The following is a 27,927-nucleotide window of genomic DNA, read 5'->3' as shown; positions in this document are numbered from 1 at the left end:
TTGACCGCAGGGCATATAAACCATGAGCCTACTAAGAATATTTAGTCTGACGACATAGGTGGCTTCAGATGACTTCTTCACACTTCATGAAATGATTGAGGTAAATTGATCAATTTATGTATCTTAAATACAACAAATGTCTTATGATAATTTTCATTTAGTAATAGGTTATAATTATGACTAGGCTACTTGAACATTGATTAATACATTTCAAAACTATAGGGACATTTTTGTTTTCTGTCTGATTAGTACAGTTATATCTGTCCTGCCATATTATAACCCTGATTATTATAATGAATTAATTGGTTCCTGTAGAATCCTACGATGTGGAAGGATGAGTTTGAGTAAGAGAAAAACACGGTGAGAGGAATACTTTTCCCAGTGTAATTTTTAAAAACCAGTTGAACATTTGAACTAGTTGCTTGGTGTGTGTGTAAATATCAGTTATATTTTACGAGTTTATATAATTAAAACAATTTATTCCGACTTTGAGTAGATAGAAGGTAGAGATGTAGTAAAATGAGATTACATTTTCAACAATACTGTGAAAGCTAAAATATCGAACTTCTTCACTTCACCTGTTGTTTAGAAATTCATTTGGTGCAACAGCACCCCCTTTCATTGATTACCTGAAGGACATCCTGCGGAGGTACCCTGATGGAGGACAGATATTAAAGGTGAGTTTGATCAATCAATCAATTAATCATGTAGTCATCTGATCACTGTGGAAAAGGCGTCTGCTAAATCACCAAAATGTAAACCTAAAGTAAATATCATCACAGCCACTACATTTAAAGGAGAAGTGTGAGCATCTTGTTTTGTATAAATTGGCCATAGACCAATTTACTATGTAAACGTTAGTTAAAGGCACCTATGAAAACATCCCTATCCTTATCTGTGCTGTGACTATAGGAGCTGATCCAGAATGCGGATGATGCTGGGGCGTCGGAGGTGGTGTTCCTCCATGATGAGAGATGCTACGGCAGACAGAGCCTCAAGACTGAAGGCCTGGGGAAGTACCAAGGTATGGTTGTTTCATATTTGTGAAGATTGAAAATAAATAACATTGATGTTTGACAGTGGGTTTATGAAAGTGTTGTGATTTCACTTTAATAACCCCACATTAGGCAGCAAATGTAGAAAGGGCTTTCTACCACAACATCAGAAAACCAGCATAAAACAGAGGGCAACATGCCCAGATTAATATCAGGTGCAGAACTGATTAGGATCTTAATCATCATGCTGGAATGCAAAAATACAAGTGGTCACAGTATCAGGAAACATGCTCTCTCTGGCTCATGTAGTGCCACCAGCAAACGTGTGGCGAGCTGGCATTTTCCCAAACACTTTTCAATCTGGTGTGGCAGTGCCGCACCACTTTTGATTTGGTTACAAAACAGATATTGAAGCAAAAGCGTTGAAAAGAGGGATAAACTTTCACTGTTGTCCTGTTTGACAATATATTCACCTGTATTTACCACCCAAAAATGAAATGCTAATTAGCTGCTAATGTGGCTATCATAAAGAACTGCAAATGCCATGATTATCTGGATAGACTGCCGAATCGAGGCAAAGGTAAGAATCTCTGGATTAACTATCTAATGTTAGCTAAATGTAGTAATTAATAAATTGGCTACATTTCTTTAAATTGACAATTCTGTGAACTGTCTTGTGCAAGTTTTAAATTTAAACAATACCTGTTAGCAAATGTGTCAGCTAGAGATGAGGTGCAGGAGCTTGCAGGGATTTCTAGTTTTGCATGATGTCTACTTTGTGTAATGGCGCCAGAGGGGCTGGCTGCCATTTTACGGGCTTCAAACCAATTGTGCTATTCTGTGTGTTTTTTCGCGTTATTGGTAACTTGTTTTCAACATAATGTTTCTGCCACCGTCTCTAATGACCGAAAAGAGCTTCTGGACATCAGAGAAGCGATTACTCACCTCGGATTGGACAAAGATTATTTAAAAAAAAATTCTTTAACGAATCAGAGGCAAACATTTACGGCTCCTCCCGGACCAGGCCCAAATCCCAGTCATTCGCATGAAGAGGAGATGTTGATACAGGGGGCGCAGATCCGGGTGCTTGGTGAGAATTCGTCGGCGAGTGCCTTTACCATCCGTCCTACTGGCGAACGTGCAATCAGTGGAGAATAAACTGGATGAGCTCCGTTCGAGACTACCCTACCAACGGGACATAAAAAACTGTAATATCTTACGTTTCACAGAGTTGTGGCTGAACGAGGTCATGGATAATATACAGTTAGCTGGGTTTTCCGTGCATCGGCAAGACAGAACAGCAACCTCGGTAAGACAAGGGGTGGTGGTATATGTCTATTTGTTAACAACAGCTGGTGCGCGATCTGTAATATTAAGGAAGTCTCGAGGTTTTGCTCGCCTGAGGTAGATTACCTCATGATAAGCTGTAGACCACACTATTTACCAAGAGTTTTCAACTATATTTTTCTTAGCTGTCTATTTACCACAACAAACTGATGCAGGCACTTAGACCGCACTCAACGAACTGTATAAGGCTATAAGCAAACAAGAGAATGCTCACCCAGAAGCGGCGCTCCTAGTGGCCGGGGACTAATACAGGAAAATTTAAATCCGTTTGACCTCATTTCTACCAGCATGTAACATGTGCAACTATAGGGGGAAAAAACTCTGGACCACCTTTACTACATACACAGAGGCACGTACAAAGCTCACATACTCCCTCCATTTGGCAAATCTGACCATAATTCTATCCTCCTGATTCCTGCGTACAAGCAAAAACTCAAGCAGGAAGTACCAGTGACTCGCTCAATACGGAAGTGGTTTGATGACGGGGATGCTACGCTACAGGACTGTTTTGCTAGCACAGACTGGAATATTTTCCCGGGATTCATCCGATGGCATTGAGGAGTATATCTCATCAGTCACCGGCTTCATCAATAAGCGCATCGACGACGTCATCCCCACAGTGACTGTACACGTACATATCCCAACCAGAAGCCATGGATTACAGGCAACATCCGCACTGAGCTAAAGGCTAGAGCTGCCGCTTTCAAGGAGCGGGACATTAATCTGGATACTTATAAGAAATCCCACTATGCCCTCCGACGAACCATCAATCAGGCAAAGCGTCAATACAGGACTAAGATTGAAAACTACAATCAATCAATCAATCAATCAATCAATTTTATTTTATATAGCCCTTCTTACATCAGCTAATATCTCGAAGTGCTGTACAGAAACCCAGCCTAAAACCCCAAACAGCTAGTAATGCAGGTGTAGAAGCACGGTGGCTAGGAAAAACTCCCTAGAAAGGCGAAAACCTAGGAAGAAACCTAGAGAGGAACCAGGCTATGAGGGGTGGCCAGTCCTCTTCTGGCTGTGCCGGGTGGAGATTATAACAGAACCATGCCAAGATGTTCAAAAATGTTCATAAGTGACAAGCATGGTCAAATAATAATCAGGAATAAATCTCAGTTGGCTTTTCATAGCCGATCATTAAGAGTTTAAAACAGCAGGTCTGGGACAGGTAGGGGTTCCATAACCGCAGGCAGAACAGTTGAAACTGGAATAGCAGCAAGGCCAGGCGGACTGGGGACAGCAAGGAGTCACCACGGCCGGTAGTCCCGACGTATGGTCCTAGGGCTCAGGTCTCTCAGTTGGCTTTTCATAGCCGATCATTAAGAGTTGAAAACAGCAGGTCTGGGACAGGTAGGGGTTTCGTAGCCGCAGGCAGAACAGTTGAAACTGGAATAGCAGCAAGGCCAGGCGGACTGGGGACAGCAAGGTGTCATCATGCCCGGTAGTCCTGACGTATGGTCCTAGGGCTCAGGTTCTCAGAGAGAAAGAGAGAACGAGAGAATTAGAGAGAGCATACTTAAATTCACACAGGACACTGGATAAGACAGGAGAAGTACTCCAGGTATAACCAACTAACCCCAGCCCCCCGACACATAAACTACTGCAGCATAAATACTGGAGGCTGAGACAGGAGCGGTCCGGAGACACTGTGGCCCCATCCGAAGAAACCCCCGGACAGGGCCAAACAGGAAGGATATAACCCCACCCACTCCGCCAAAGCACAGCCCCCGCACCACTAGAGGGATATCCCCAACCACCAACTTACAATCCTGAGACAAGGCCGAGTATAGCCCACAGAGGTCTCCACCACAGCACAAACCAAGGGGGGGGCGCCAACCCAGACAGGAAGATCACGTCAGTAACTCAACCCACTCAAGTGACGCACCCCTCCCAGGGACGGCATGAAAGAGCACCAGCAAGCCAGTGACTCAGCCCCTGCAACAGGGTTAGAGGCAGAGAACCCCAGTGGAGAGGGGAACCGGCCTGGCAGAGACAGCAAGGGCTGTTCGTTGCTCCAGCCTTTCCGTTCACCTTCACACTCCTGGGCCAGACTACACTCAATCATATGACCTACTGAAGAGATAAGTCTTCAGTAAAGACTTAAAGGTTGAGACCGAGTCTGCGTCTCTCACATGGGTAGGCAGACTGTTCCATAAAAATGGAGATCTATAGGAGAAAGCCCTGCCTCCCGCTGTTTGCTTAGAAATTCTAGGGACAATTAGGAGGCCTGCATCTTGTGACCGTAGCGTACGTATTGGTATGTACGGCAGGACCAACTCGGAAAGATAGGTAGGAGCAAGCCCATGTAACGCTTTATAGGTTAACAGTAAAACCTTGAAATCAGCCCTTGCCTTAACAGGAAGCCAGTGTAGGGAAGCTAGCACTGGAGTAATATGATCAAATTTCTTGGTTCTAGTCAGGATTCTAGCAGCCGTATTTAGCACTAACTGAAGTTTATTTAGTGCTTTATCCGGGTAGCCGGAAAATAGAGCATTGCAGTAGTCTAACCTAGAAGTAACAAATGCATGGATTAATTTTTCTGCATCAATTTTGGACAGAAAATTTCTGATTTTTGCAATGTTACGTAGATGGAAAAAAGCTGTCCTTGAAACAGTCTTGATATGTTCGTCAAAAGAGAGATCAGGGTCAAGAGTAACGCCGAGGTCCTTCACAGTTTTATTTGAGACGACTTTACAACCATCAAGATGAATTGTCAGATTTAACAGAAGATCTCTTTGTTTCTTGGGACCTAGAACAAGCATCTCTGTTTTGTCCGAGTTTAAAAGTAAAACGTTTTCAGCCATCCACTTCCTTATGTCTGAAACACAGGCTTCTAGCGAGGGCAATTTTGGGGCTTCACCATGTTTCATTGAAATGTACAGCTGTGTGTCATCCGCATAGCAGTGAAAGTTAACATTATGTTTTCGAATAACATCCCCAAGAGGTAAAATATATAGTGAAAACAATAGTGGTCCTAAAACGGAACCTTGAGGAACACCGAAATGTACAGTTGATTTGTCGGAGGACAGACCATTCACAGAGACAAACTGATATCTTTCCGACAGGTAGGATCTAAACCAGGCCAGAACTTGTCCGTGTAGACCAATTTGGGTTTCCAGTCTCTCCAAAAGAATGTGGTGATCGATGGTGTCAAAGGCAGCACTAAGGTCTAGTAGCACGAGGACAGATGCAGAGCCTCGGTCTGACGCCATTAAAAGGTCATTTACCACCTTCACAAGTGCAGTCTCAGTGCTATGATGGGGTCTAAAACCAGACTGAAGCATTTCGTATACATTGTTTGTCTTCAGAAAGGCAGTGAGTTGCTGCGCAACAGCTTTTTCTAAAATTTTTGAGAGGAATGGAAGATTCGATATAGGCCGATAGTTTTTTATATTTTCCGGGTCAAGGTTTGGCTTTTTCAAGAGAGGCTTTATCACTGCCACTTTTAGTGAGTTTGGTACACATCCGGTGGATAGAGAGCTGTTTATTATGTTCAACATAGGAGGGCCAAGCACAGGAAACAGCTCCTTCAGCAGTTTAGTAGGAATAGGATCCAGTATGCAGCTTGAAGGTTTAGAGGCCATGATTATTTTCATCATTGTGTCAAGAGATATAGTACTAAAACACTTAAGTGTCTCTCCCGATCCCAGGCCCTCGCAGAGCTGTGCAGATCCAGGACAGCTAAGCCCTGGAGGAATACGCAGATTCAAAGAGGAGTCCGTAATTTGCTTTCTAATGGTCATGATCTTTTCCTCAAAGAAGTTCATGAATTTATCACTGCTGAAGTGAAAGCCATCCTCTCTTGGGGAATGCTGCTTTTTAGTTAGCTTTGCAACAGTATCAAAAAGAAATTTTGGATTGTTCTTATTTTCCTCGATTAAGTTGGAAAAGTAGGATGATCGAGCAGCAGTGAGGGCTCTTCGGTACTGCACGGTACTGTCTTTCCAAGCTAGTCGGAAGACTTCCAGTTTGGTGTGGCGCCATTTCCGTTCCAATTTCCTGGAAGCTTGCTTCAAAGCTCGGGTATTTTCTGTATACCAGGGAGCTAGTTTCTTATGACAAATGTTTTTCGTTTTTAGGGGTGCAACTGCATCTAGGGTATTGCGCAAGGTTAAATTGAGTTCCTCAGTTAAGTGGTTAACTGATTTTTGTCCTCTGACGTCCTTGGGTAGGCAGAAGGAGTCTGGAAGGGCATCAATGAATTTTTGTGTTGTTTGAGAATTTATAGCACGACTTTTGATGCTCCTTGGTTGGGGTCTGAGCAGATTATTTGTTGCGATTGCAAATGTAATAAAATGGTGGTCCGATAGTCCAGGATTTTGTGGAAAAACATTAAGATCTACAACATTTATTCCATGGGACAAAACTAGGTCCAGAGTATGACTGTGGCAGTGAGTAGGTCCAGAGACATGTTGGACAAAACCCACTGAGTCGATAATGGCTCCGAAAGACTTTTGGAGTGGGTCTGTGGACTTCTCCATGTGAATATTAAAATCACCAAAAATTAGAATATGATCTGCTATGACTACAAGGTCTGATAGGAATTCAGGAAACTCAGAGAGGAACGCTGTATATGGCCCAGGAGGCCTGTAAACAGTAGCTATAAAAAGTGATTGAGTAGGCTGCATAGATTTCATGACTAGAAGCTCAAAAGATGAAAACGCCATTTTTTTTTTTGTAAATTGAAATTTGCTATCGTAAATGTTAGCAACACCTCCGCCTTTGCGGGATGCACGGGGAATATGGTCACTAGTGTAACCAGGAGGTGAGGCCTCATTTAACACAGCAAATTCATCAGGCTTAAGCCATGTTTCAGTCAGGCCAATCACATCAAGATTATGATCAGTGATTAGTTCATTGACTATGACTGCCTTTGAAGTGAGGGATCTAACATTAAGTAACCCTATTTTGAGATGTGAGGTATCACGATCTCTTTCAATAATGGCAGGAATGGAGGAGGTCTTTATCCTAATAAGATTGCTAGGGTGAACACCGCCATGTTTAGTTTTGCCCAACCTAGGTCGAGGCACAGACACAGTCTCAATGGGTATGGCTGAGCTGACTACACTGACTGTGCTATTGGCAGACTCCACTAAGCTGGCAGGTTGGCTAACAGCCTGCTGCCTGGCCTGCACCCTATTTCACTGTGGGGCTAGAGGAGTTAGAGCCCTATCTATGTTGGTAGATAAGAGGAGAGCACCCCTCCAGCTAGGATGGAGTCCGTCACTCCTCAGCAGGTCAGGCTTGGTCCTGTTTGTGGGTGAGTCCCAGAAAGAGGGCCAATTATCCACAAATGTTATCTTTTGGGAGGGGCAGAAAACAGTTTTCAACCAGCGATTAAGTGCTGAGACTCTGCTGTAGAGCTCGTCACTTCCCCTAACTGGGAGGGGGCCAGAGACAATTACTCGATGCCGACACATCTTTCTAGCTGATTTACACGCTGAAGCTATGTTGCACTTGGTGACCTCTGACTGTTTCATCCTAACATCGTTGGTGCCGACGTGGATAACAATATCTCTATACTCTCTACACTCGCCAGTTTTAGCTTTAGCCAGCACCATCTTTAGATTAGCCTTAACGTCGGTAGCCCTGCCCCCTGGTAAACAGTGTATGATCGCTGGGTGATTCGTTTTAAGTCTAATACTGCGGGTAATGGAGTCGCCAATGACTAGGGTTTTCAATGGTGGGAGCCTTCGGCGTCTCAGACCCCGTAACGGGAGGAGTAGAGACTAGAGAAGACTCAGACTCAGACTCCGACTCGCTACATAATGGGGAAAACCGGTTGAAGGTTTCTGTCAGCTGAATGAGCGACACCGGTTGAGCATTCCAACAGTATTTCCCTCCAGAAGCCATGAGAAAGTTGTCCGGCTGCGGGGACTGTGCGGGGGGATTTATACTAACGTTACTGTCTGTACTTACTGGTGGCACAGACGCTGTTTCTTCCTTTCCTACACTGAGATTACCCTTGCCTAACGATTGCGTCTGAAGCTGGGCTTGTAGCACAGCTATTCTCGCCGTAAGGCGATCGTTCTCCTGTATATTATGAGTACAGCGACTGCAATTAGAAGACATCATGTTAATGTTACTACTTAGCTTCGGCTGTTGAAGATGTTGATGAACCATGTCCAGATAAAGCGTCCGGAGTGAAAAAGTTGAATAAGGGAAAAAAGTTGCGATGGAAAAAAGGAAAATAACGTAAAGTTGGCAGCTAAAACGCACAGGAAAATGACTCTTCTGTCTCGGGATAAACGTCCGGGGTGAAAAAGTTTAACGAAAAAAGATGAGTGAGGACAAAACTAAAAAGTTGGTAAATTTGTTGAACACAGAGATTGATTAAACGTTTATTAAAAGTAAAACGTGAATAGTTTGGCAGGTAGCCAAGTAGCAACAAACAGCACAGCACCAGCTCTGATGCTCGTCGGTTGTGGCAGGGCTTGCAAATTATTACAGATTACAAAGGGAAACCCAGCCGCGTGCTGCCCAGTGACGCAAGCCTACCAGACAAGCAAAATGCCTTTTATGCCTGATTCGAGGCAAGCAACACTGAACCATGCATGAGAGCAACAGCAGTTCCGGACGACTGTGTGATCACGCTCTCCATAGCCGATGTGAGTAAGACCTTTAAACAGGTCAACATTCACAAGGCTGCATGGCCAGACGGATTACCAGGACGCTTACTCAGAGCATGCACTGACCAACTGGCAAGTGTCTTCACTTACATTTTCAACCTCTCCCTGACCCAGTATGTAATACCTACATGTTTCAAGCAGACCACAATAATCTCTGTGCCCAAGAATGCCAAGGTAACCTGTCTCAAATGACTATCGCCCTGTAGCACTCACATCTGTAGCCATGAAATGCTTTGAAAGGCTGGTTATGCCAGACACCCTGGACCGACTCCAATTCGCATACCACCCCAACAGATCCACGCAATCTCTATTGCACTCCACACTGCCCTTTCCCACCTGGACAAAAGGAACACCTATGTGAGATTGCTGTTTGTTGACTACAGCTCAGCGTTCCACACCATAGTGCCCACAAAGCTCATCACTAAGCTAAGGACCCTGGGACTAAACACCTCCCTCCACAACTGGATTCCTGACGGGCCGCACCCAGGTGGTAAGGGTAGGCAACAACTGTTCACCCACGACCGCGTGGCCACGCACGACTCCAACGCCATCATTAAGTTTGCCGACGACACAATGGTGGTAGGCCTGATCACTGACAACGATGAGACAGCATACAGGGAGGAGGTCAGAGACCTGGCAGTGTGGTGCAAGGACAACAACTTCTCCCTCAATGTGAGCAAGACAAAAGAGCTGATCGTGGACTACAGAAAAAGAATGGGCCGAGCACGCCCCCATTCAAATCAACACAACTGTAGTGGAGCAGGTCGAGAGCTTCAAGTTCCTTGGCGTCCACATCACTAACAAACTATCATGGTCCAAACTCACCAAGACAATCATGAAGAGGGCACGCCTACTCCCCCTCAGGAGACTGAAAAGATTTGGCATAGGTCTTCAGATCCTCAAAAAGTTATACAGCTGCACCATCGAGAGCATCCTGACTGGTTGCATCTCCGCTTGGGATGACAACTGCTCGGTATCCGACTACACGGCGCTACATAGGGTAGTGCTTACGGCCCAGTACATCACTGGGGCCAAGCTTCTTGCCTTCCAGGACCTCTATACCAGGCAGTGTAAGCGGAAGGCCCTAAAATTGGTCTTGTCAAAGACACCAGCCAACGTAGTCATAGACTGTTCTCTCTACTACCGCACGGCAAGCATACTGGAGAGCCAAGTCTAGGTCCAAAAGGCTCCTGAACAGCTTCTACCCCCAAGCCATAAGACTGCTAAACAGTTAATCAAATGGCTACCTGGACTATTTGCATTGACCCCCTTTTATACGCTGCTGCTACTTGCTGTTTACTATCTATGCATAGTCACTTTACCCCTACCTACATATTACCTCAATTACCTCAACTAACCTGTACCCGCGCACATTGACTCAGTACCAGTACCTCCTGTATATAGCCTCATTATTGTTATTTATTGTGTTACTTTTTTCTTACTTTAGTTTATATGTTAATTTTTTTTAGCTAATATTTTCTTTCTTACTTAAAAACAAAATCTGCATTGTTGGCTAAAGGCTTGTAAGTAAGCATTTCACGGTAAGGTCCACACCTGTTGTATTCGGCGCATGTGACAAATACCATTTTATTTTATTTTTGAATCTGAGAGTAAATATATTGATAAAAGTCACCTTGTCCGAGAGACATTTACATGGTTATCAAAACGTCACGCCAGGGTAAGCCTACACGAAACACAGCCCTTATTTGAAGTGTTTCTAAAATCCTCTATGGGAAAAATGGTGGGGAAATGATTGGAACCATATCCCTGTTTGACCGCTAGGTTTTATGGGTATAATGACACCTCCACTGTGGGGCTATATGGCACTGCCGATGCTAAAACTGCCTTTTGGCCACTAGAGGCCTCTATCATTCTCTATGGTTGTAGCCTACTACCACCAAGACATGGAAAAGCATACAGAGTTCATATGCATATGGAATAAGTTATGATGAACATAACCACCATAAGTTAAGTTATTAAATAAGTTAACTGCACCGTGACGAGCTTCATGCACATTTCCAATAAATATCGAGGGTAGGCTAGGCCCTATCAATGAATGATGCTGGTGACATGATGATCGGTGCTTGGCTGACAATTAATACAATAAAATGATCTTGTTTTTATCATATCATATATCTCATCATATAACCTACCTTGTCCACTTTATCAGCGAACTGTTGTCTAATGACTCAAATGTAAATGTATAGACCATGCGCCAAAACCAGTTTGTGCAAGTATGCTATTTATCAAAACCATGTAGAGTTGAAAATGTGATGGAAACACAAACATATATCTTTTTTAAATGGTACATGAAAACTTAAGTGCAAAAGTGCTATGTCATCAAGCACATTTTTGCTATGCAGATTTGAGAATATCCGCATGAAAATCTGTCGCGAATTGGATGGAAACCTAGATAATGTTGAATATAATTACATTTAAACATACTTTACCGGTTGTCTTTGCGGTTTGTCCTTCAGCTGCTCAAAATGCACCAAGGTAAAGATTGTTTTATATTGAATATTCAAGCTTGCCATGACAATGAATGCATGACAATGGTATATTCTGAATCAGGGGAGGATGGAGAACAATCCACATGTATTTATTTTTAGAAATTTTGATTTTTTTTGAAAGATTGAAATCCCCAAAATATTTGTTTATTTTGTATTAATATTTATTCAAGAGCACATAAAGAACATGTACCATACATAAACAACATATCTTTGCTGTCTTTACAAAGGAGCGTAATTACATTCACATGTTAAGGGTACATCTTGGCTGTATAAAGCAAATATTTCAAGAGTCTGAATAAGAATACAATTTGGAAAAAGCCACAGAAAAACTACAGAAACAAACAAAAACCCCAGAAATGACAGAATAAGACCAGTACGATATGTCAGGAACTCTGACCAAACACCTTCTTACCTATTCTGTCTATGTTGCAAGATTGATGTAATTCTCTCCATGTCAGCAAGTTCCCCGCATAGACCTAACCACATATCTTTTGAGGGTGCATGTTCATTTTTCCAGCATTTTGTTACACATTTCCTTGCTGCTGCTAAAAGATAAGCTATCAATTTAAGTGGAGAGGATTGGAGTGTATTCACAGGAACAATACCTAGAAGGAGATGACATGGGTCTGGTTGAATAATAATACCTGTGATGTCCTGTATAACACAGATAATTTCAGATAAAAAAAGACAGGATTTTCAGACATTGCCTAAATATATGTGATGAAGTACCTATTTGTCCACACTGCCTCCAACACATAGCAGATATTTGTAAGGGTTAAATGCTGGAAATTAAATGTAATCCAAAAGCATTGTCTAAATCAATAAAGGATCAGCAAATTTTAGGTTAATATTTTCAGTAACCTACACTTGGGTAGCCTATATGTAATTGCCATAGAACAACATAAAATAAAAATAAAAATAAAACATCTTTACTCTATAGCCTACTAAAAGAGAAAGTGGGAATGAGGAAAGCAGGCTATTCTGTTTTTTCCAGATTAAATAATTACCTTATCATCCCGACAAACTGTAGGTCAAAGATTGATGAATTAGTCCAGCAATAAGCTCCCAATTATGAGCATAAATCCAGGTAGTTTCAAGTCCTTAAGAAGAAGGGGTCGCTTCAATAGTCAATGTGACTGGACAATGTTCTGTGGTAGATTTAGGCTACTTCTTGGGCCTTGAGTCCTTCTGTCTCTCACTCCTTCTGGGCCCAACAATTTGCCACATAGTCAGCATATTTTTTCAGACCTTGTCCTCGGGTCTGGAAGGTGGTGTAATCCCAATGGAGCGCAGGAAGGACTCGGCATCAGGTACAGTATCAAAGATGTGGGTCTTGCTCTCAAGAGTGACGTGTAGCTTCGCAGGGAACATCAGCAAGGATGTGATGTTTTTGGCTGCCAATTCTCTCTTGATCCCGTCATAATCTTTTCTCTTCCGCAACAGCTCTGCAGAATAGTCATTGAAGATAGATATGCGCTTGTCCTTGTAGAATAGTTGTCCCTTGGTTCTCGACAGCTGCATTATCTCCTGTTTCATTTAGAAGTTGAGAAGGTGCATGATGATAGCGCTGGGCCTCTGTGTGTCCTTCGCTCCGGGCCTACTCTGGGCTGCAGGTGCCGTTCTGTGGGCCCTCTCCATGACCAAAGGTGTAGCAGCATCGATTTCCAAGACCTCCCTCAGCATCTTGTCCACAAATGTAGAAATGTTCTGCCCCCTTTCTGCATTGGTTTCAACCTCAAAGATTTGAATAATATTACGACGCGAAAAGTTTTCCAACAAGTCTCCCTTCTTTTACAATTCCTCTACCTGGCCCATCAGGTAGTTAATAGCCTGGTCTTGTTGTATTAGCTTTTCGTCATGTTCCTCATTTTTCTTTTCAATGTGAGTCATCCGTTTATCATTTTTCTCTAGAGTAGCCTTCATGCCATCGATAGAGGTTTGCATTTTGCAGAGTGAGGTGGCTGTTTCTCATCAAAATAACTTCAGTTTTGCCATGAGAGATGAACCTCCGCCGTCTCTGTTTTGGCTGTGATGGCAGCCTCTACCACCTCGTGGAGTTGGGCTCGGTGAGCGACTTAAACACGGTGAACATAGTGGAGTATCTTCTCTTTGATGCCGTCTTTCACTTGAATACTTATCCTTACTCATTGCCAGTCTGATTTAGAAGGTCAAATATGTACTTTTAACTTGTGAAGTTCAATTTAGGCCAAAATTGTCACAGAGCTTGATCAGCACACAGCCTTTCCCCAGAACTCCATGCAGGATCCTCCCAAAAAAGATTTTTAATAACAAATGAACACAAAAAATGGTGTTTATTGTTCTCCGTCCTCCTGATTCAGAATATACATTTTTCATTGTCATGGCATGCTTGGTTCAATAGCAATTGACCAGAGAAAACCGAATATCCAATATAAAACGAACTATACCTCGGTGCCAAACCAAACCATATAGCTATGTTCAGATTCAGATTCAAATTTCGAGCAGCTGAAGGACAAACCGCACAGACAACCGGTAGAGTACGTTTAAATGTCATTTTATTTAACATTCCGGCTTGTAAGGAACATTTACATGATTTGGCAGGCATTAGCTTCATGCGGTGTATACTAATGAATTGTATATTACAGCCTGATTAATCAGACTACTGATGTGTATGAATGTTGTCGTGTCTGTGAGCAGGTCCTGCGCTGTATGCCTTCAACAACGCAGAGTTCACAGCAGAGGACTGGCAGGGAATCCAGACCACCGGCCGGAGCGTCAAACGCAAAGACCCAAATAAAGTTGGCAGGTTCGGGATCGGATTCAACTCTGTCTACCACATAACAGGTGAACCTCAGAGTATTATTATCACAACGAAAGAATCAAACCATGAACATGCGCTAGCTATATCACAAGGTATATCACAGCACATGGATCTATACTGTAAATGTACTCATACATTAAGTTTTCATTTCTCTTCATAGACAGCTTTTCATTAAATTACAGCATTTTATTCACACTCAGTAATATGGATCATTTCTAGATGTGCCATCCATATTCAGTTCCAAGTACCTGGGCTTCCTGGACCCCCAAGAGAAGCTCTTTGGGGAGCGAACTGGAGGGTTCCGGTGGTCTCTGGAGGAAGAGGAAGACAAAGAAACTCTACTGAATCTGCAGGATCAGTTCCAACCATTCAGAGATGTTGTCAAGCTAGTCAGTAGCCAGAGGTGGAAGGATATCATCCAAGAGGAGCAGCACTTTAAAGGGACACTCTTTAGGTTTCCTTTACGCAGTGAGGCCTCAGAGATCTCAGACAACCTGTATGACTCCGACAAAGTAGTTAAGCTTTTCGACAGCTTCATTGCGGATGCAGACATAAGCACTCTGTTCCTGAGGAATGTGTCATCAGTCTCCTTGCAGCACATCAACACAGAAGGATCCGTTAATGTCCGGCTTACAGTGACCTCAAGTCCCACAGTTAATCCAGGACTGAAGACAAGGAACGAGTCAAACATTGATGGGTCAACCTGCTTCAAAACCATCACCTCTACTTCCGAAGGCAAGAAGCAGACAAAGACCAAGTGGCTCGTGACAACATGCTGCATGAAAGAGGGAAATGTTCCGGAGCTAGATTCACTGGCCAAGAAGCTGAGTTTCCGCCCTCAAGTTGACTTGGCATTCCGGTGTAGCCAGGAGAGTGTCCTGACTGATGGCAGACTGAGCGTCTTCCTGCCCCTCCCAAACAATGACTCCAACAAGACTGGCCTCCCGGTCCATGTGAACGCCTGCTTCGGCCTCACTGACAACAGAAGACACATCAAATGGCAGGAGGAAGACCAGAAGTATGATGAAGCTGCGATGTGGAATGAGCTGCTGGTGAAGGAGGTCCTCCCTCACACATACCTCCTGATGCTGCAGGATGCCACCAACCTAGCCAAGAGCTCCACACTCCCTGTCTCATATGTGTACAACATCTGGCCAGATCTCAGTCAGACCAAACACAAAGACAAGTGGCATGGGATTGCTGAAGACCTTCTACAACGTCTACTCAAACAGAATACCGCCATTTTCTCTCTAGCTGAAGACGAAAGACAGTTTGTTTCTCCCTCTGTGGCTGTGTGCCCATCCAACGACACCATGACGTCTGAAACAATGGCTGCCGTGACCAGGGCCTTGATTGCAGGTGGAGAAAAACTTGTCACCTTCCCAGATCATGTCTCCAGAGCTGTCCAGCTGGCCTTCCCAGACCCTGACACACTGAAATGGGTGACTCCAGCTCTTGTAAGGGGTGTTCTCCGCAGGGGTGTTGTGTCGAATCTCTCCAACAATGACAAACTGTCTCTGCTGCAGTACATCTTGAGCGATGAGAATTACCACGACCTCAGGGGTCTGAAGATGCTGCCTCTCAGTGACGGGACTTTCAAGACATTCACAAATGAAGAGAAGGACATCACTCTCATTGACAATGACGCATTTCCAAGGTAAGTTCTTAATTCTTAGTCAGGGATGGAAATTAAGCTAGACAGGGCTAATAGAAAATATGCCCGAAATGTGTCTTCGCATGGCATAGTTTTGGACCCTTCACTAGTGGAATGTCATCTGGGCTATTATAAATTGCAGTCTTCTATCCCGGCTGGCCCGTGCGCAAAATCCTTAAATTCCCTCCCTGTATACAGTATAGTATTTTTCATATGGATAATCCATGCCCTTTCTCCATTAAGAATTTACAAGAAAGTATTCTCTTCATACAGAGTATTGCTGCCAGGTTGCAAAGACCTGTTTCTGCCTGATGATCTCAGCACCTCTAGCATCCAACATTTGAAGCAACTAGCTGCAACAAGTAAGGGGATATATTGTACAATTATGTTTAACAATGAAAGGTTTTGGATATCATGTAGAATTGCAAATACCTGCATGTTTATCACATGGCTGTTATTTTCATATCTCCATCATTTTAGATACATACAAAGTATTCAATGTGGATGCTGAAATTGTGGCTACATTTGCCAAGAAGACTCTCCCAAAGGACTGGAAACAGACAGGAGGTCATGTCACCTGGGAGATAGGGAGTGGTCAGCACCCACCCTTGAAGTGGCTCAGAGAGTTCTGGAAATGTCTCAACACTCACTGGGTAGATCTGAGATGTTTTGAAGGCATGCCACTGATACCCATCGAACCGCTACACGATACTAGCCATTTTGTCATACTTGCAAGACTACAACAGAATCCAACCATGATTTTTCAGAAAAGCAAGCAATCCATCTTACCAGACAAAATAGAGGAAGTCATGAAGAAGGTTGGGGGAACAGTCATTAACAGAGACATATGCCTAAAGCACCAAGATCTTGACTCGTACGTACTACCACCATCGCCTCAGAACACTCTACAGGTGTTCATGAACTTAGCTGCCAGTCAGGTCATCAGTGGAATCAGGTCTGCTCCTTACCATGAGAAAGAGGAACTCAAAGCCTACCTCTCTACTCTGGATTCTGTCACAGTCCACGAGAGAGACCTGCTCTCAAAGATGCCTCTCTTCCAATCAATGGCCGGAGAATATGTTCCCACCCAATCCAAGCAGGCAGTGGTTTTGGGTTCCACCCCAGCTCTCCCCACAGAGCTTCGCATGCCGGATTCCATTGTCCGGTGTGCAACTGAGGCTGATCGCAGGCTCCTATTGTTGCTCAAGATTGATCTCCTGAATACTGCTCAGGCGGCCATTCATTTGATTGATGGAGTTGAGAATAAGTATTTCAAGAAACAAGAAAGAGAGGGAATCATGACCTGGATATTGCAGCATGGCAGTATCCTCTTCTCACAGAATGGGACCTTGTACAAAAAATGTAAGGATTTGAGCTTCATCGAAGTAGATGGAGAGCTGAAGACGACCTCCAATATTTTTGATCCAAACAATGAAACCTTCAAAGTCCTTTTTGAAAGAGAATTCTTTCCTCCAGCAGTGTTCACAAATACTCCAGAGAAGCTTGACAGCTTAACACGTCTTGGATTGCAGACAAAGGAAACTGACGTGTCAGCAGACAACGTGTTGCATGTTGCCACCCATATTGAGAAATCACATGTTCACTCACAAAATACTTTCAAAAAAGCAGAAGCACTTCGAAGACTATTGAATGGCAATGACCTGCTTTCCCAATTCTCGCATCAGCAGCTGCAGCACCTATCACAGCTGCAGTGGGTCCCTTGTGAGAATCCTTGCATCATGAAAGAAAAGAACAGAGGGAAAAGTTTCTACATGCCGGAGGAGATACGACATTCAAAGTACGAGGGCATTGTAGGGCATGTCATGCCTCTTACAGGAGACTTTAGTCAGAAAGTAAGCAGCAAACTGGGTCTGCTACGCCTACCTCCTGCTGAGAAGGTTGTGGAGAATCTGTCAGCACTGGCAGCTGTGGCCAAGGCAATGACAGATCCAGATAAAGACATGCAGTTTAAAACCAAGCTGCATAGCATTTACAAATACATGCAAGATCACATCTGTGAGGTCAGGGAAGTGATGAACAAGAGATGCATACCTTGGCTGTGGATACACAATCATTTTGTTTTTCCTCATGATGTAGTCTTGGCCTACCCACCTGATTTGGATCTGAGCTCGTACATTGAGAAAGTGCTAGACGAATTTCTTCCATACAAAAAGTTGCTGACAGAGTTTGGAGTGAAGACATCACTCTCAGAGAAAGAAATAGAGGACATCCTTCATGACATCAAACAGACCATTGAAAAAAGGCCCCAATCTTTTGGCAAACCCTCAGAGCTGAAAGTGTCAATTGCCATTCTGAACTGGATGTGGAGAGAGAAGAAGAGCGTCAGGGATGATATCCCAGTGCCAGTCATGGCAGGGAGTCAGAGATTTACCCTGCAACCATTGTCCAAAACGGTGTTTTGTGATATAAGCAGGGATGGTCTGGAGGATCTACAGAATGACCAGGAGGAGATTCATGTCATCCACGAGGAGATTCCACCAGCGACGGCAGAGTGGCTGAACATCCCTTTCCTCAGCACCCGGATCCTGCGTCCAGAATTCATTGGAATAGAACAATGTGGGCAGTCAGAGCCCATAACTCTGAGGATTAAGAACATTCTGAAGGAGTATGACGAAGAAAATGACATCTTCAAAGAGCTCATTCAGAATGCAGAAGATGCTGGGGCAAACACCTGTAAGTTCATGGTGGATTTCAGGGACCACAAAGACCCTGCTGACAGCCTCATAGACCAAGGCATGGTCCTCTGTCAGGGACCGTGTCTCTGGGCCTTCAATAACCAGCTGTTCACTGAGGATGACTGGAAAAACATTGTCAAACTCGGATCTGCCTCAAAGGAAAACAAGGTTGAAAAAATAGGACAATTTGGACTTGGATTTAATGCGGTGTACCATGTGACTGATATTCCCTCAATCCTCAGTGGCAACGAGCTTCTGATACTTGATCCAAATGTTACACACCTGCAAAAGCACATACAAAACAAAGCAATTCCTGGAATCAAGCTCAACTTATCTCGGGAGCAGCTTCTGCACAGGTTTCCTGGTCAATTCAGACCATATGAGCGGATTTTTGATTGCAATCTTTCAAGAGACAGCACTCAGAAATTCTACCCGGGCACGCTCATTAAACTACCTTTCAGGACACGAGAGGAGGCTGTCAAGTCAGAAATCAGCGGAAATGTGTATGACAGAGATGACATAGTGAAATTTCTACAGGACCTGACAAACAACTCACAAACTCACCTCCTCTTTCTGAAGAACATCAACATGGTATCTCTTCAAAACCTCCCGGGCGATGCTTCCACTCCTCCTCAAGATGACCAGATAGAGAACCTCTTCACTGCCACCAGAAAGGTTGTGCACACAATCACGATTCCAGAGGACACTCCTTTAGGAATATTGCAGAATGATGCTCTGAAATGTCTGATGAAGCGTGATGCGAAATGCCAAGAGGTCATTGACTGCCATAGAGCCAACATAGCTGAACTAACTCAACAACATTGTGATGGATCTGATGTCCAGTTCTGGCTCCTATACAATTGCTTTGGGACAAAGAATTCTTTACAAATGGTCCAGAGAGACAATAAGCAGACCGTGCTCTCCTTGCCAATCGGAGGTGTTGCTGTACCTTTAAATAAAGAACCACAGACTGGGAAATGGGTCCCTGGAGAAACCAACCTGGTTGGCCAGGCATTCTGTTTCCTCCCTCTCTCTATTGCCACAGGGCTGCCAGTGAACCTGAACGGATCCTTTGCTGTGACCTCTAATCGGAGAGGTCTGTGGGAGACTGGAGTGAAATATGACTGGAATAGAGCTCTCCTGCAGGATGCTGTTACAACCGCATATGTCACTACACTGCTAGTGTTGAAGAAGATGTCAAGAAATCAACACCTTCTACGTTACCAGTACTATACCTTTTGGCCTAATGGAGAGAACGTGAGCAAATCCTTCAAACCCTTGGTTGATGCATTTTACTTGGTTGTCAGTCAGTACATCTCTGGCAAACCTCTGGAGCTCTTCAGTGATGGGGAAAACTGGTGCTCAATGGACAAAGCCAGATTTCTGCACCCAACTATTCAAGAGGACAAAGCTGTTGGAGAGCTTGCAATGAAGGTGTGTCAAAGCAATTCAAACACATCTTATCTTGTTGTTCCTCTGCCTTTGTGGGTGAGACAGAGCTTTATACAGACCGGTTTAGATGAGATTCTCCAGCAGAGAACATTTGACTGGGAAGCATTTTACCAAGAAGTGGTATTCAACAACCTGAACACTATGGACCAGAAGAGTAGGAATGCTCTTGTGTTGCATGCTATTGACCTGAAGGACGATGCCATTGACAATCTACTAAGGAGCTACCCATGCATTCCTACAAAGAAAAGTGGAAAACTCCAGTACATCAAAAAACTTGTGAATACATCTGGAAAAGTGGCATGCTTGTTTGAGCAAGAGGAAGGACGGTTCCTCGGGGGGACCAAAAATGACTTTCATTCCCCTAAAAGGATTCAACGTCTGTCAGAACTGGGGATGCTGAGTGACCAGCTCCCTTTGGAGGACATCACAGAGAGAGCAGAGACCATTGCCAACATCTGGCAAAAAGACAAAGACAAAGCATACAAGAATCTTCAGTGCATCCTGGAGTTGATGAGGGACTCCTTAAAGGATGACACCTCGCCTCACTGGGAGACTCTAAGAAACACAGTGTTCATTCCAGCATGTCCTCCAGTTAATACATACGCAGGGAAGGGTGGAGCAGTGAAGGATGGAATGGTCAGACTTCAAAAGCCCACTGACATTTACAGTGACAGATGTCGCCATCTAGTTGACATGACACAGTCTGTGGTAGACTCTTTAAATCTGAAGATACACAGTGACAATGCAGTGCTACGCATACTAGGAGTTTGTGAAAGCCCATCACTTGAGACAGTGCTTCAGCAGTTACAAGAAGCATCCAAGCACTCAGAAACATGTGACAAACAGACGCTCTTCAACACAGCCCATAATTGCTACCACTTTTTGAATAAATGGCTGCATGATGAGAAGGAATTGACTGTCATTTTTGAGAGGGCACACTCATTCCCCTTTATCCTGGTTGAAGACAGGTTTGTAGATGTAAAGTCTGTGGCAAAAAATGAGAAATTTGATGCTAAACCATATCTTCATGTTCTTCCAACTGCCTTCTCCAGTTTCAAGGAGCTCTGGAAATGTCTATGCATCCAAAAGCAATTCACACCAGAACAGTTCCATGGTGTACTGCAGAAACTCAGCCAAGCCTACGGTATCAGCCCACTTTCCAATAATGATCTAGAAATGTGTCTGACAATAATCCAAAGGGGATTATACGAGGCCAAAGATGAAAACCAAGATGACTGTCTCATACCTGACGAAAGGGGTGTTTTGCAGCCATCTAAACAGCTGTATTTCAATGACAGCCCCTGGATGGAAGTGTCAGAAGATGTCACTTTGTGCCATAAAAAAATATCTCGTGCCATTGCACTTCATTTTGGGGTGATCACAACAAGACACCACACACTGCTAAAGCATTCAGTAGATAACTTCTCACCATTTGCTGAAGAGTTTGGACAACATGAGAAACTGACAGTTCGCATTAAAAACATAATTGCAGCTTATCCCTCAAAGAAGGATATCCTGAAGGAGCTCATCCAAAATGCTGATGATGCAGACGCCACAGAAATACACTTTGTTTGGGACAAAAGAAAGCACAGCACACAGAGAACATTTGGAAATAGATGGAATCCACTGCAGGGCCCTGCACTGTGTGTGTACAACAACCAGGTGTTTTCTCAGGCTGATCTGCAAGGTATTCAGCAGCTGGGAGAAGGTGGAAAGCACAACATTCCAGGGAAAACTGGAAAATATGGACTTGGGTTTAACTCAATCTACCATCTGACTGACTGTCCTTCGATCCTAACTGGTGACAAATGGCTCTGCATATCTGATCCCAATCTGAAGTATGTTGAAGGATCACGAGAATCACCTGGAGCCAAAATCTTATTGACAGAGGAATGTAAGAACACCTTCATGGATGTTTACAATACATTTCTCCCAAAAGAATTCCCTCTTAAAGAAGGCACCATGTTTAGGTTGCCTATCAGGACTGGTGCCATGGCAGAAACCTCAGAAATATCCAACAATGGGGTCAATGACAAAGATATGGAGGAACTGTCCTCAGCTCTCTGTGAAGACCCTGAGGGATTGATAATGTTCTTGAAGAACATCAGGACAATCCAGTTCCATGAAATCAACCCAGACACAGAAAAGCTCAAGACTACCTTCTCGATTGAAAAAAGTATTCATGAGAAGAGCATTGCAGAATGGGTTTCTTTTCAAAACCATGTACAACAGTCGCTGCTGTCCCACGGACCAACATCACCACATGAAGCCATTTACAATGTCAATATTTCATCATCCGGTATAAGGCAAAGCCAGTGGATCATTGCGGAGCAGTTTGGCTCTTTTAAAGGAAACACTGATATGGAAGGACAGACTAGCAAAGTTCCACAGGCAGCTTTGGCAGCATGTGTAAGCTCACGGCCTATAGAAAGAGGAAATATTCTCAACACAAGCTCTCGGCCTAAACAGAATGACTTCATTGGACAAGTATTCTGCACCCTGCCCTTGCCTGGTATAACTGGACTTCCAGTCCATGTCAACGGAAACTTTGAGGTAGATTCCTCCAGACGGGGTTTCTGGAAAGAGGATGGGAAAAGTTTGAAGATAGATTGGAATGAGTCCCTGAAATTGAACGTCATCGCCCCATTGTATGCTGGCCTTCTCAATTACATCCGTTGTCACCTAAAGAAAGTGAAAGTCAATTCCATACATCTTGATTCAGTCCTTGACAGCTCTTACTTGTGTTTCTTCCCCACCGTTACCAAGAAGACTGACCAAGATTGGCATGAAATGATTCATGAAGTGTACAGGTCAATCAATGACAGAGAACTTGACCTTATTCCAGTGCTACACTGCTCAACTCGACAAGTCCAACACCAGTCAATAACAGAGTACACTATTGAGTGGTCTAGTGTGAGCAAGACGGAACCAAGTGATGCACCTCATTTGAGCCTGGAAAATAAATCCATGGTTTCTATATTAGATGATCTTGGAATGCAGTTGGTTCCTTCATCTACAAAAATGAAGAAAATATGGACTAGCTTCAAAACGGCTGGGGTTGAAGTGAGAATAGTCAGTCCTTTGACAGTGGGTAACTACCTGAGGAAGAAACCACTGAATGATCCAACTCACACTGAAATGGGTTTACCTCTACCCATTGGCCAGACTTTGATCAGAGACAAAGAGAGATGCTCCATTCTCTTGGAGTACTGTATCGACTATATTGATGCTAACAAGAAGAGTTCCAGTTCAGTCACCGGACTTCCACTGCTTCTCACTCAAGATCAGATTCTTAGAGTGTTCGACCCTGACTCTCCCAAGCTTCTGTCAACATTTTACAGAATGTTCCATGGACATCATGAGGATTTTGCTGATGTCATAACCAACATCAAACATTTTGAGGTTCTACAAGATGGGAACTTTCTTAAAGAATTGACAATTCCAGTCGCAGCAAAGTATTTGAAACCTATACTTCTGCAACTCCTTCAAAACTGTGAAACTGATCCACACTGTAGGCTGCATGTACCAAACCAGATAATACGCTCATGGCTGAAAGAGCTATGGGAATTCTTTAATAGGAATCTTGCAGCTTCAAAGGATGGAGACGGTAACCAGGCTCTGCTGGCGATCAAGGAGCTGTTCTCTGACTGCCCTATGTTGCCTGTTGTGTGCCCAAGGCTAAATAACAAACATGTTCTACAAACAATGAGGAAGATGTCCAGTGTTATTCTGTTCTCAGAAGAAGAAATTTCATCAATTCTCCTGAAACTTGGTCTCATGAAACTGGACTTTCCATTCTTCCATGAAGTGAACAAGAAGCTGCATCAACATCTACTCCCTGATCTCTTGAGGACAAGTGACAGCAGTGCTGTGTTAGACCAAGTCTACCAGCTGGAACATTCAGAGTTTCAGAATTGTTCAGATAAGGAGTTGGAGAAACTTCAACTTTTCCTACAGTCTGGGATATGCTCATCTAAAAACAAACAGGACTACCAGAGAAAGTTCAAGTCATTGCCACTATTTGAAACTATACAGGGTGGACGGCAGTGTATTGATGGGCACAGAAATGTATTTATCCTCAAGACAGAGTTCAGGGAAAGCTTTCCAGATTTGTACATGGCAGGTGACAACGACATTTTCCTCAAATACAACTTAGTAAATGAGAGTTTGTCAGGAAACCTGAGCATTAAGATCTTAAGTGATTTGGAGTACTATGTCCAGTTCATTCTGCCTTTCCTGCACAAGCTAAACAAAAACCAAATGATCCACTCTGTCCAGCTGTTGTTGTCACTACAACACAAAGACGACTATCAGCAGTACCATGATAAAATAATCTCTATAATGAAAAATGTGAAATTCATTCGGGACATCCATGGGAATCTGCAGATGGCCTCCTACTTCTTTGATGAGAATCAGAAGTTGTACAAGGTGATGCTGCCGCAAGAAAGATTTGTGCCAGAAAGCTTCTGGAATGAATTTCATGATAGAGGGAACATATCTGTCAAGAGTCAAGCAAGGAAACTGCTCAAAGTACTTGGATTGAAGTGCACTGTGTCAGATGAGGAAATAATTGAATTTGCTCATCAAATTGAATTGGATGCCAAAGGCACAGCCAGCCTCAAAGACCTGAAACTGATGTCGTCTACATTGTTTGAAACTATTTTGAAAAGGGATGTCAAAAAGCTAGCATCAGACTTTCTGAAAACGATTGCTGACATCAAGTTTGTTTTTCCTGTGGAAATTCAAAAGAGGTTGTGCAACTACCACCAGTCATTTGCAGGAAAGAGGACTGTAGTTTCAATCAGAGGTTGTCTGATTGAAAAAGATCTCCACCAATCCCTGATTTGGACATCCATGCCAATACTGCACTTAGGAAACTGCAATGAAAAGCATATTCAAATAATGAGAGAAGCAGGCGCAGTTGACCAACCCCCTCCTGAACGTGTGACAGAGAACCTCAGAAACATCTGTCAGTCACCATGCCAAACTCCTGACTTGGTTGGAACACGAGCTGAAGTGTTCCGGACATCTTACACCTATCTACAAACAATAGAGTTTGACCCCAAGCTGTTGACTGACCTCCCTGTGGTGCTGGTGGAGGATGATTCTACACTTGTAAAGACCAAGCAAACAGCTCTGGTACTGCTTCATTATGTGGAATTCAGGCCATATTTGTACCGCATTCCTCCAAAGGATGTCATGTTTGCAGAATTCTTCAAGAAAATTGGCGTCAAAGACGAGCCTACTGCAGAGCAGTACTGCAACGTTCTACAAGAAATCCATGCAGATTCCACCGACAAGCAGACCCTTCAGCCAAATCAGGTGAAAACTGTCAAGCGAGCTGTGGAGCAGCTTTTTCATCTGATCAGGAAATTGCAAGAAAATCAGTTGACCTCAGAAATTCCTAAGACCTTGTATCTACCTTCAACCGATGGCAGACTGTACCCTTCAGCCTCACTGTATTTCAACGACACAGTCTTCAAGGTTAGCAGATTGGAGGGTGCCTTGAAAGACAAATTGAAACTCCTGGAGAAACTGAGCAACTGCCATTTAGAGAACGACATGTATGAACATTATAAAATGATGCAGTTGTTGCCCCTGGAGATACAACCCAAAATGCTATCTCAGATTACAGTAGAGAATGTGGTGGAATCCAACATGCAACTGTGTGAGTACGGGGTGGGCTGCGAGTTCAGCGGATGGTTTGGGGCACACCTGTCCTCAGCTCCCTTCATGCATGGTCTGGTGTGTCTCATCAGAGAGCAGTGTCAGGGCAAGGTATCACAAGGCGATGCTGCCACCATGTGTCAGAAAACCTTTGGCAGCATTGAGATCACCTGCTGCAAGAGCCTTGAAACAGTGCTTCGACTTGGCCAGGAGCTACTGAGTGACACCACTGCTGTCACACAGCTGTACGTCAAAAAGGGCCAGCAAGGTTGTACCTTCTACCTGAAACACAATGAGGACCAGGCCCACAAAGTGAAGAGTGAGATCATCATGAGACTGACTAAAGAGATGAATGCCCTTCTTAATAACATTCTCGGCTCAAACCTCCTGCTAGTTCTAGGACACCTTCTTTCATGTGATAGCATGGAGGAAGTCAAGACAACGCTAGAGCAGAATGAAATCCATGATATTGCTGATACTGAGGACTCCTTGAAAGGGCCACCGGAACCAGGAAGTCCTGTTCCTGAAGAGTGGCATGATGCCCTGGACATGAGCTACCTCAACAACTATGAATCTGGGGAATACGTTGGCTTTAAGAAGACGGCCGAGGAGGAGCATTGTTGCTATGCAGTTATAGTGGAACAGCTGTGTGTGCCAACTGGCCAATCAGGACAGAGTCCCTACAGATACAAAATACAGATTGGGAAAGATGAAGTCATAGAAGTCAGTGCCCTTGATCTCTACCAATTTAAACGGGAAAATAAGCCTTTCTCATCCTCTTCCACTGGAGCAACGTGCATGGAACTGGTACAACGGGCAGAATCTGTGCCGCGGTCTTCATCCACAAAGACCTCACCACAGTCTCTGGAAGAAGCCAAAAAGGAAATAGACAAATGTCTGGCAGAGATTTGGATTCTGTCTGCAGAGGACAGGTTGAAGGCCATCAGACGCCTCTACCTGAGGTGGCACCCTGACAAAAACCCAGACTGCCAACAGCTATCCACAGAGGCATTCAAGTATCTGAAAAACAGAATTGAGGATCTTGAAAACGGAAGGACGGGGAAACCATCCTCACACAGGACAGGGAAACCATCCTCACAGCAGTGGAACACACATTTCAGAAACTTCTACGACCAGTGGAACCAAGAAGCTCATCACCACCGGTGTGGGAGAGAGAGGTTCTACAACAGCAGGGGACACAATACTAGATACAACTTCTGGACACATTATGGAAATGTACCACAACCCAACCGAGCAGAGGCTGAGCGCTGGCTCAGACAAGCACAGTGTGACCTAGCCGCTGCTGACAACGACACAGGAGGCATGGCCACAGAGTGGACTCTGTTCAAGGTACATCAGGCCGTGGAGAAGGCTCTGGTGGCAGCAGAGTACAGAAGACACGGACATCATTACAACAACGGCTCCATCTCCAGCCTGGCTGAACGGGTATCTGGCTACAGCCCCCAGTTAGACACTCTACCCAACATCGTGAGCAAACTGAAACAGCTGGGAGTCGACCCCAAGACCACTCAATACCCAAACTACCACCCTTCACCACACATACCAAATAAGAGGTTCAAGTATGAGAATGAATCAGAGGTGCTGGACATGGCATCAAAGCTTCTGTGCAAAATAGAAATATATATTAATTGATTAAAGACATCGCTTACATATTGTAATTGGGAATTGATAGAAAACAAAAACATTATTACACCCAGTTCATTTAGAAATGCTACATAAAATGCTAAATGATATTTCACTTGATTTAGAAATGCTACGTGTAACTTTCATGTTGTGATCTTGTGCTTTACTGCAAGTATGTTATACACATTAAAGTGGTTCAATAATTCCTTTGAAGAATCAATTAAAAAGATAACTATGTTTTTGTTATTGTTGTTAAATGCTCACAAAAATACAGTAACATGTTTTTCCACTTTTTTATGTTGAAGATGTATTCTGTTCTAAAAAATGTCAAATATAAACGTGATTTAATAAAGTAAAGATTGATCATTCTCTCTGCATCCTCTGACACATGACCAGTGGCGACCCGTCATTCAGGGCAGGTGGGGTAGAGCTTTAAAAAAAAAAAGAAGGGGTATTTTGGCATTAATACGTGTCACACATCAGTTTGCAAACAATGTAAAAATATATATATAATTGAGTTA

At 43.7% G+C, this 27,927-nt stretch overlaps 1 protein-coding gene across 1 annotated transcript; it reads left to right on the top strand.

Moving 5' to 3' along the window:
* The first annotated feature begins 34 nt into the window (after window positions 1–34).
* Window positions 35–27,927, top strand: LOC311102391 (sacsin-like). The gene is made up of 8 exons (XM_084143719.1): window positions 35–100; window positions 316–360; window positions 590–677; window positions 913–1,024; window positions 14,170–14,316; window positions 14,513–15,950; window positions 16,221–16,309; window positions 16,428–27,927. The coding sequence occupies exons 2-8, from the start codon at window positions 335–337 to the stop codon at window positions 27,413–27,415; spliced, it is 12,888 nt and encodes a 4,295-aa protein (XP_083999845.1). The 5' UTR covers window positions 35–100; window positions 316–334; the 3' UTR covers window positions 27,416–27,927.

Source organism: Coregonus lavaretus (genome assembly GCF_964263955.1).
Source record: "Coregonus lavaretus genome assembly, chromosome: 27".
Classification (NCBI taxonomy): Eukaryota; Metazoa; Chordata; class Actinopteri; order Salmoniformes; family Salmonidae; genus Coregonus; species Coregonus lavaretus.
The sequence above is the reverse complement of the archived record's forward strand: the minus strand, read 5'-3'. Positions and strand labels throughout refer to the sequence as shown.

Bases quoted from the DNA above. Each gene is read 5' to 3' on its own strand.
- LOC311102391 (XM_084143719.1), top strand. From the start codon at position 335: ATGAGTTTGAGTAAGAGAAAAACACG. The intron at 678-912 runs GTGAGTTTGATC...CTGTGACTATAG, and splicing joins ATGGAGGACAGATATTAAAG to GAGCTGATCCAGAATGCGGA. The intron at 1,025-14,169 runs GTATGGTTGTTT...GTCTGTGAGCAG, and splicing joins AGGCCTGGGGAAGTACCAAG to GTCCTGCGCTGTATGCCTTC.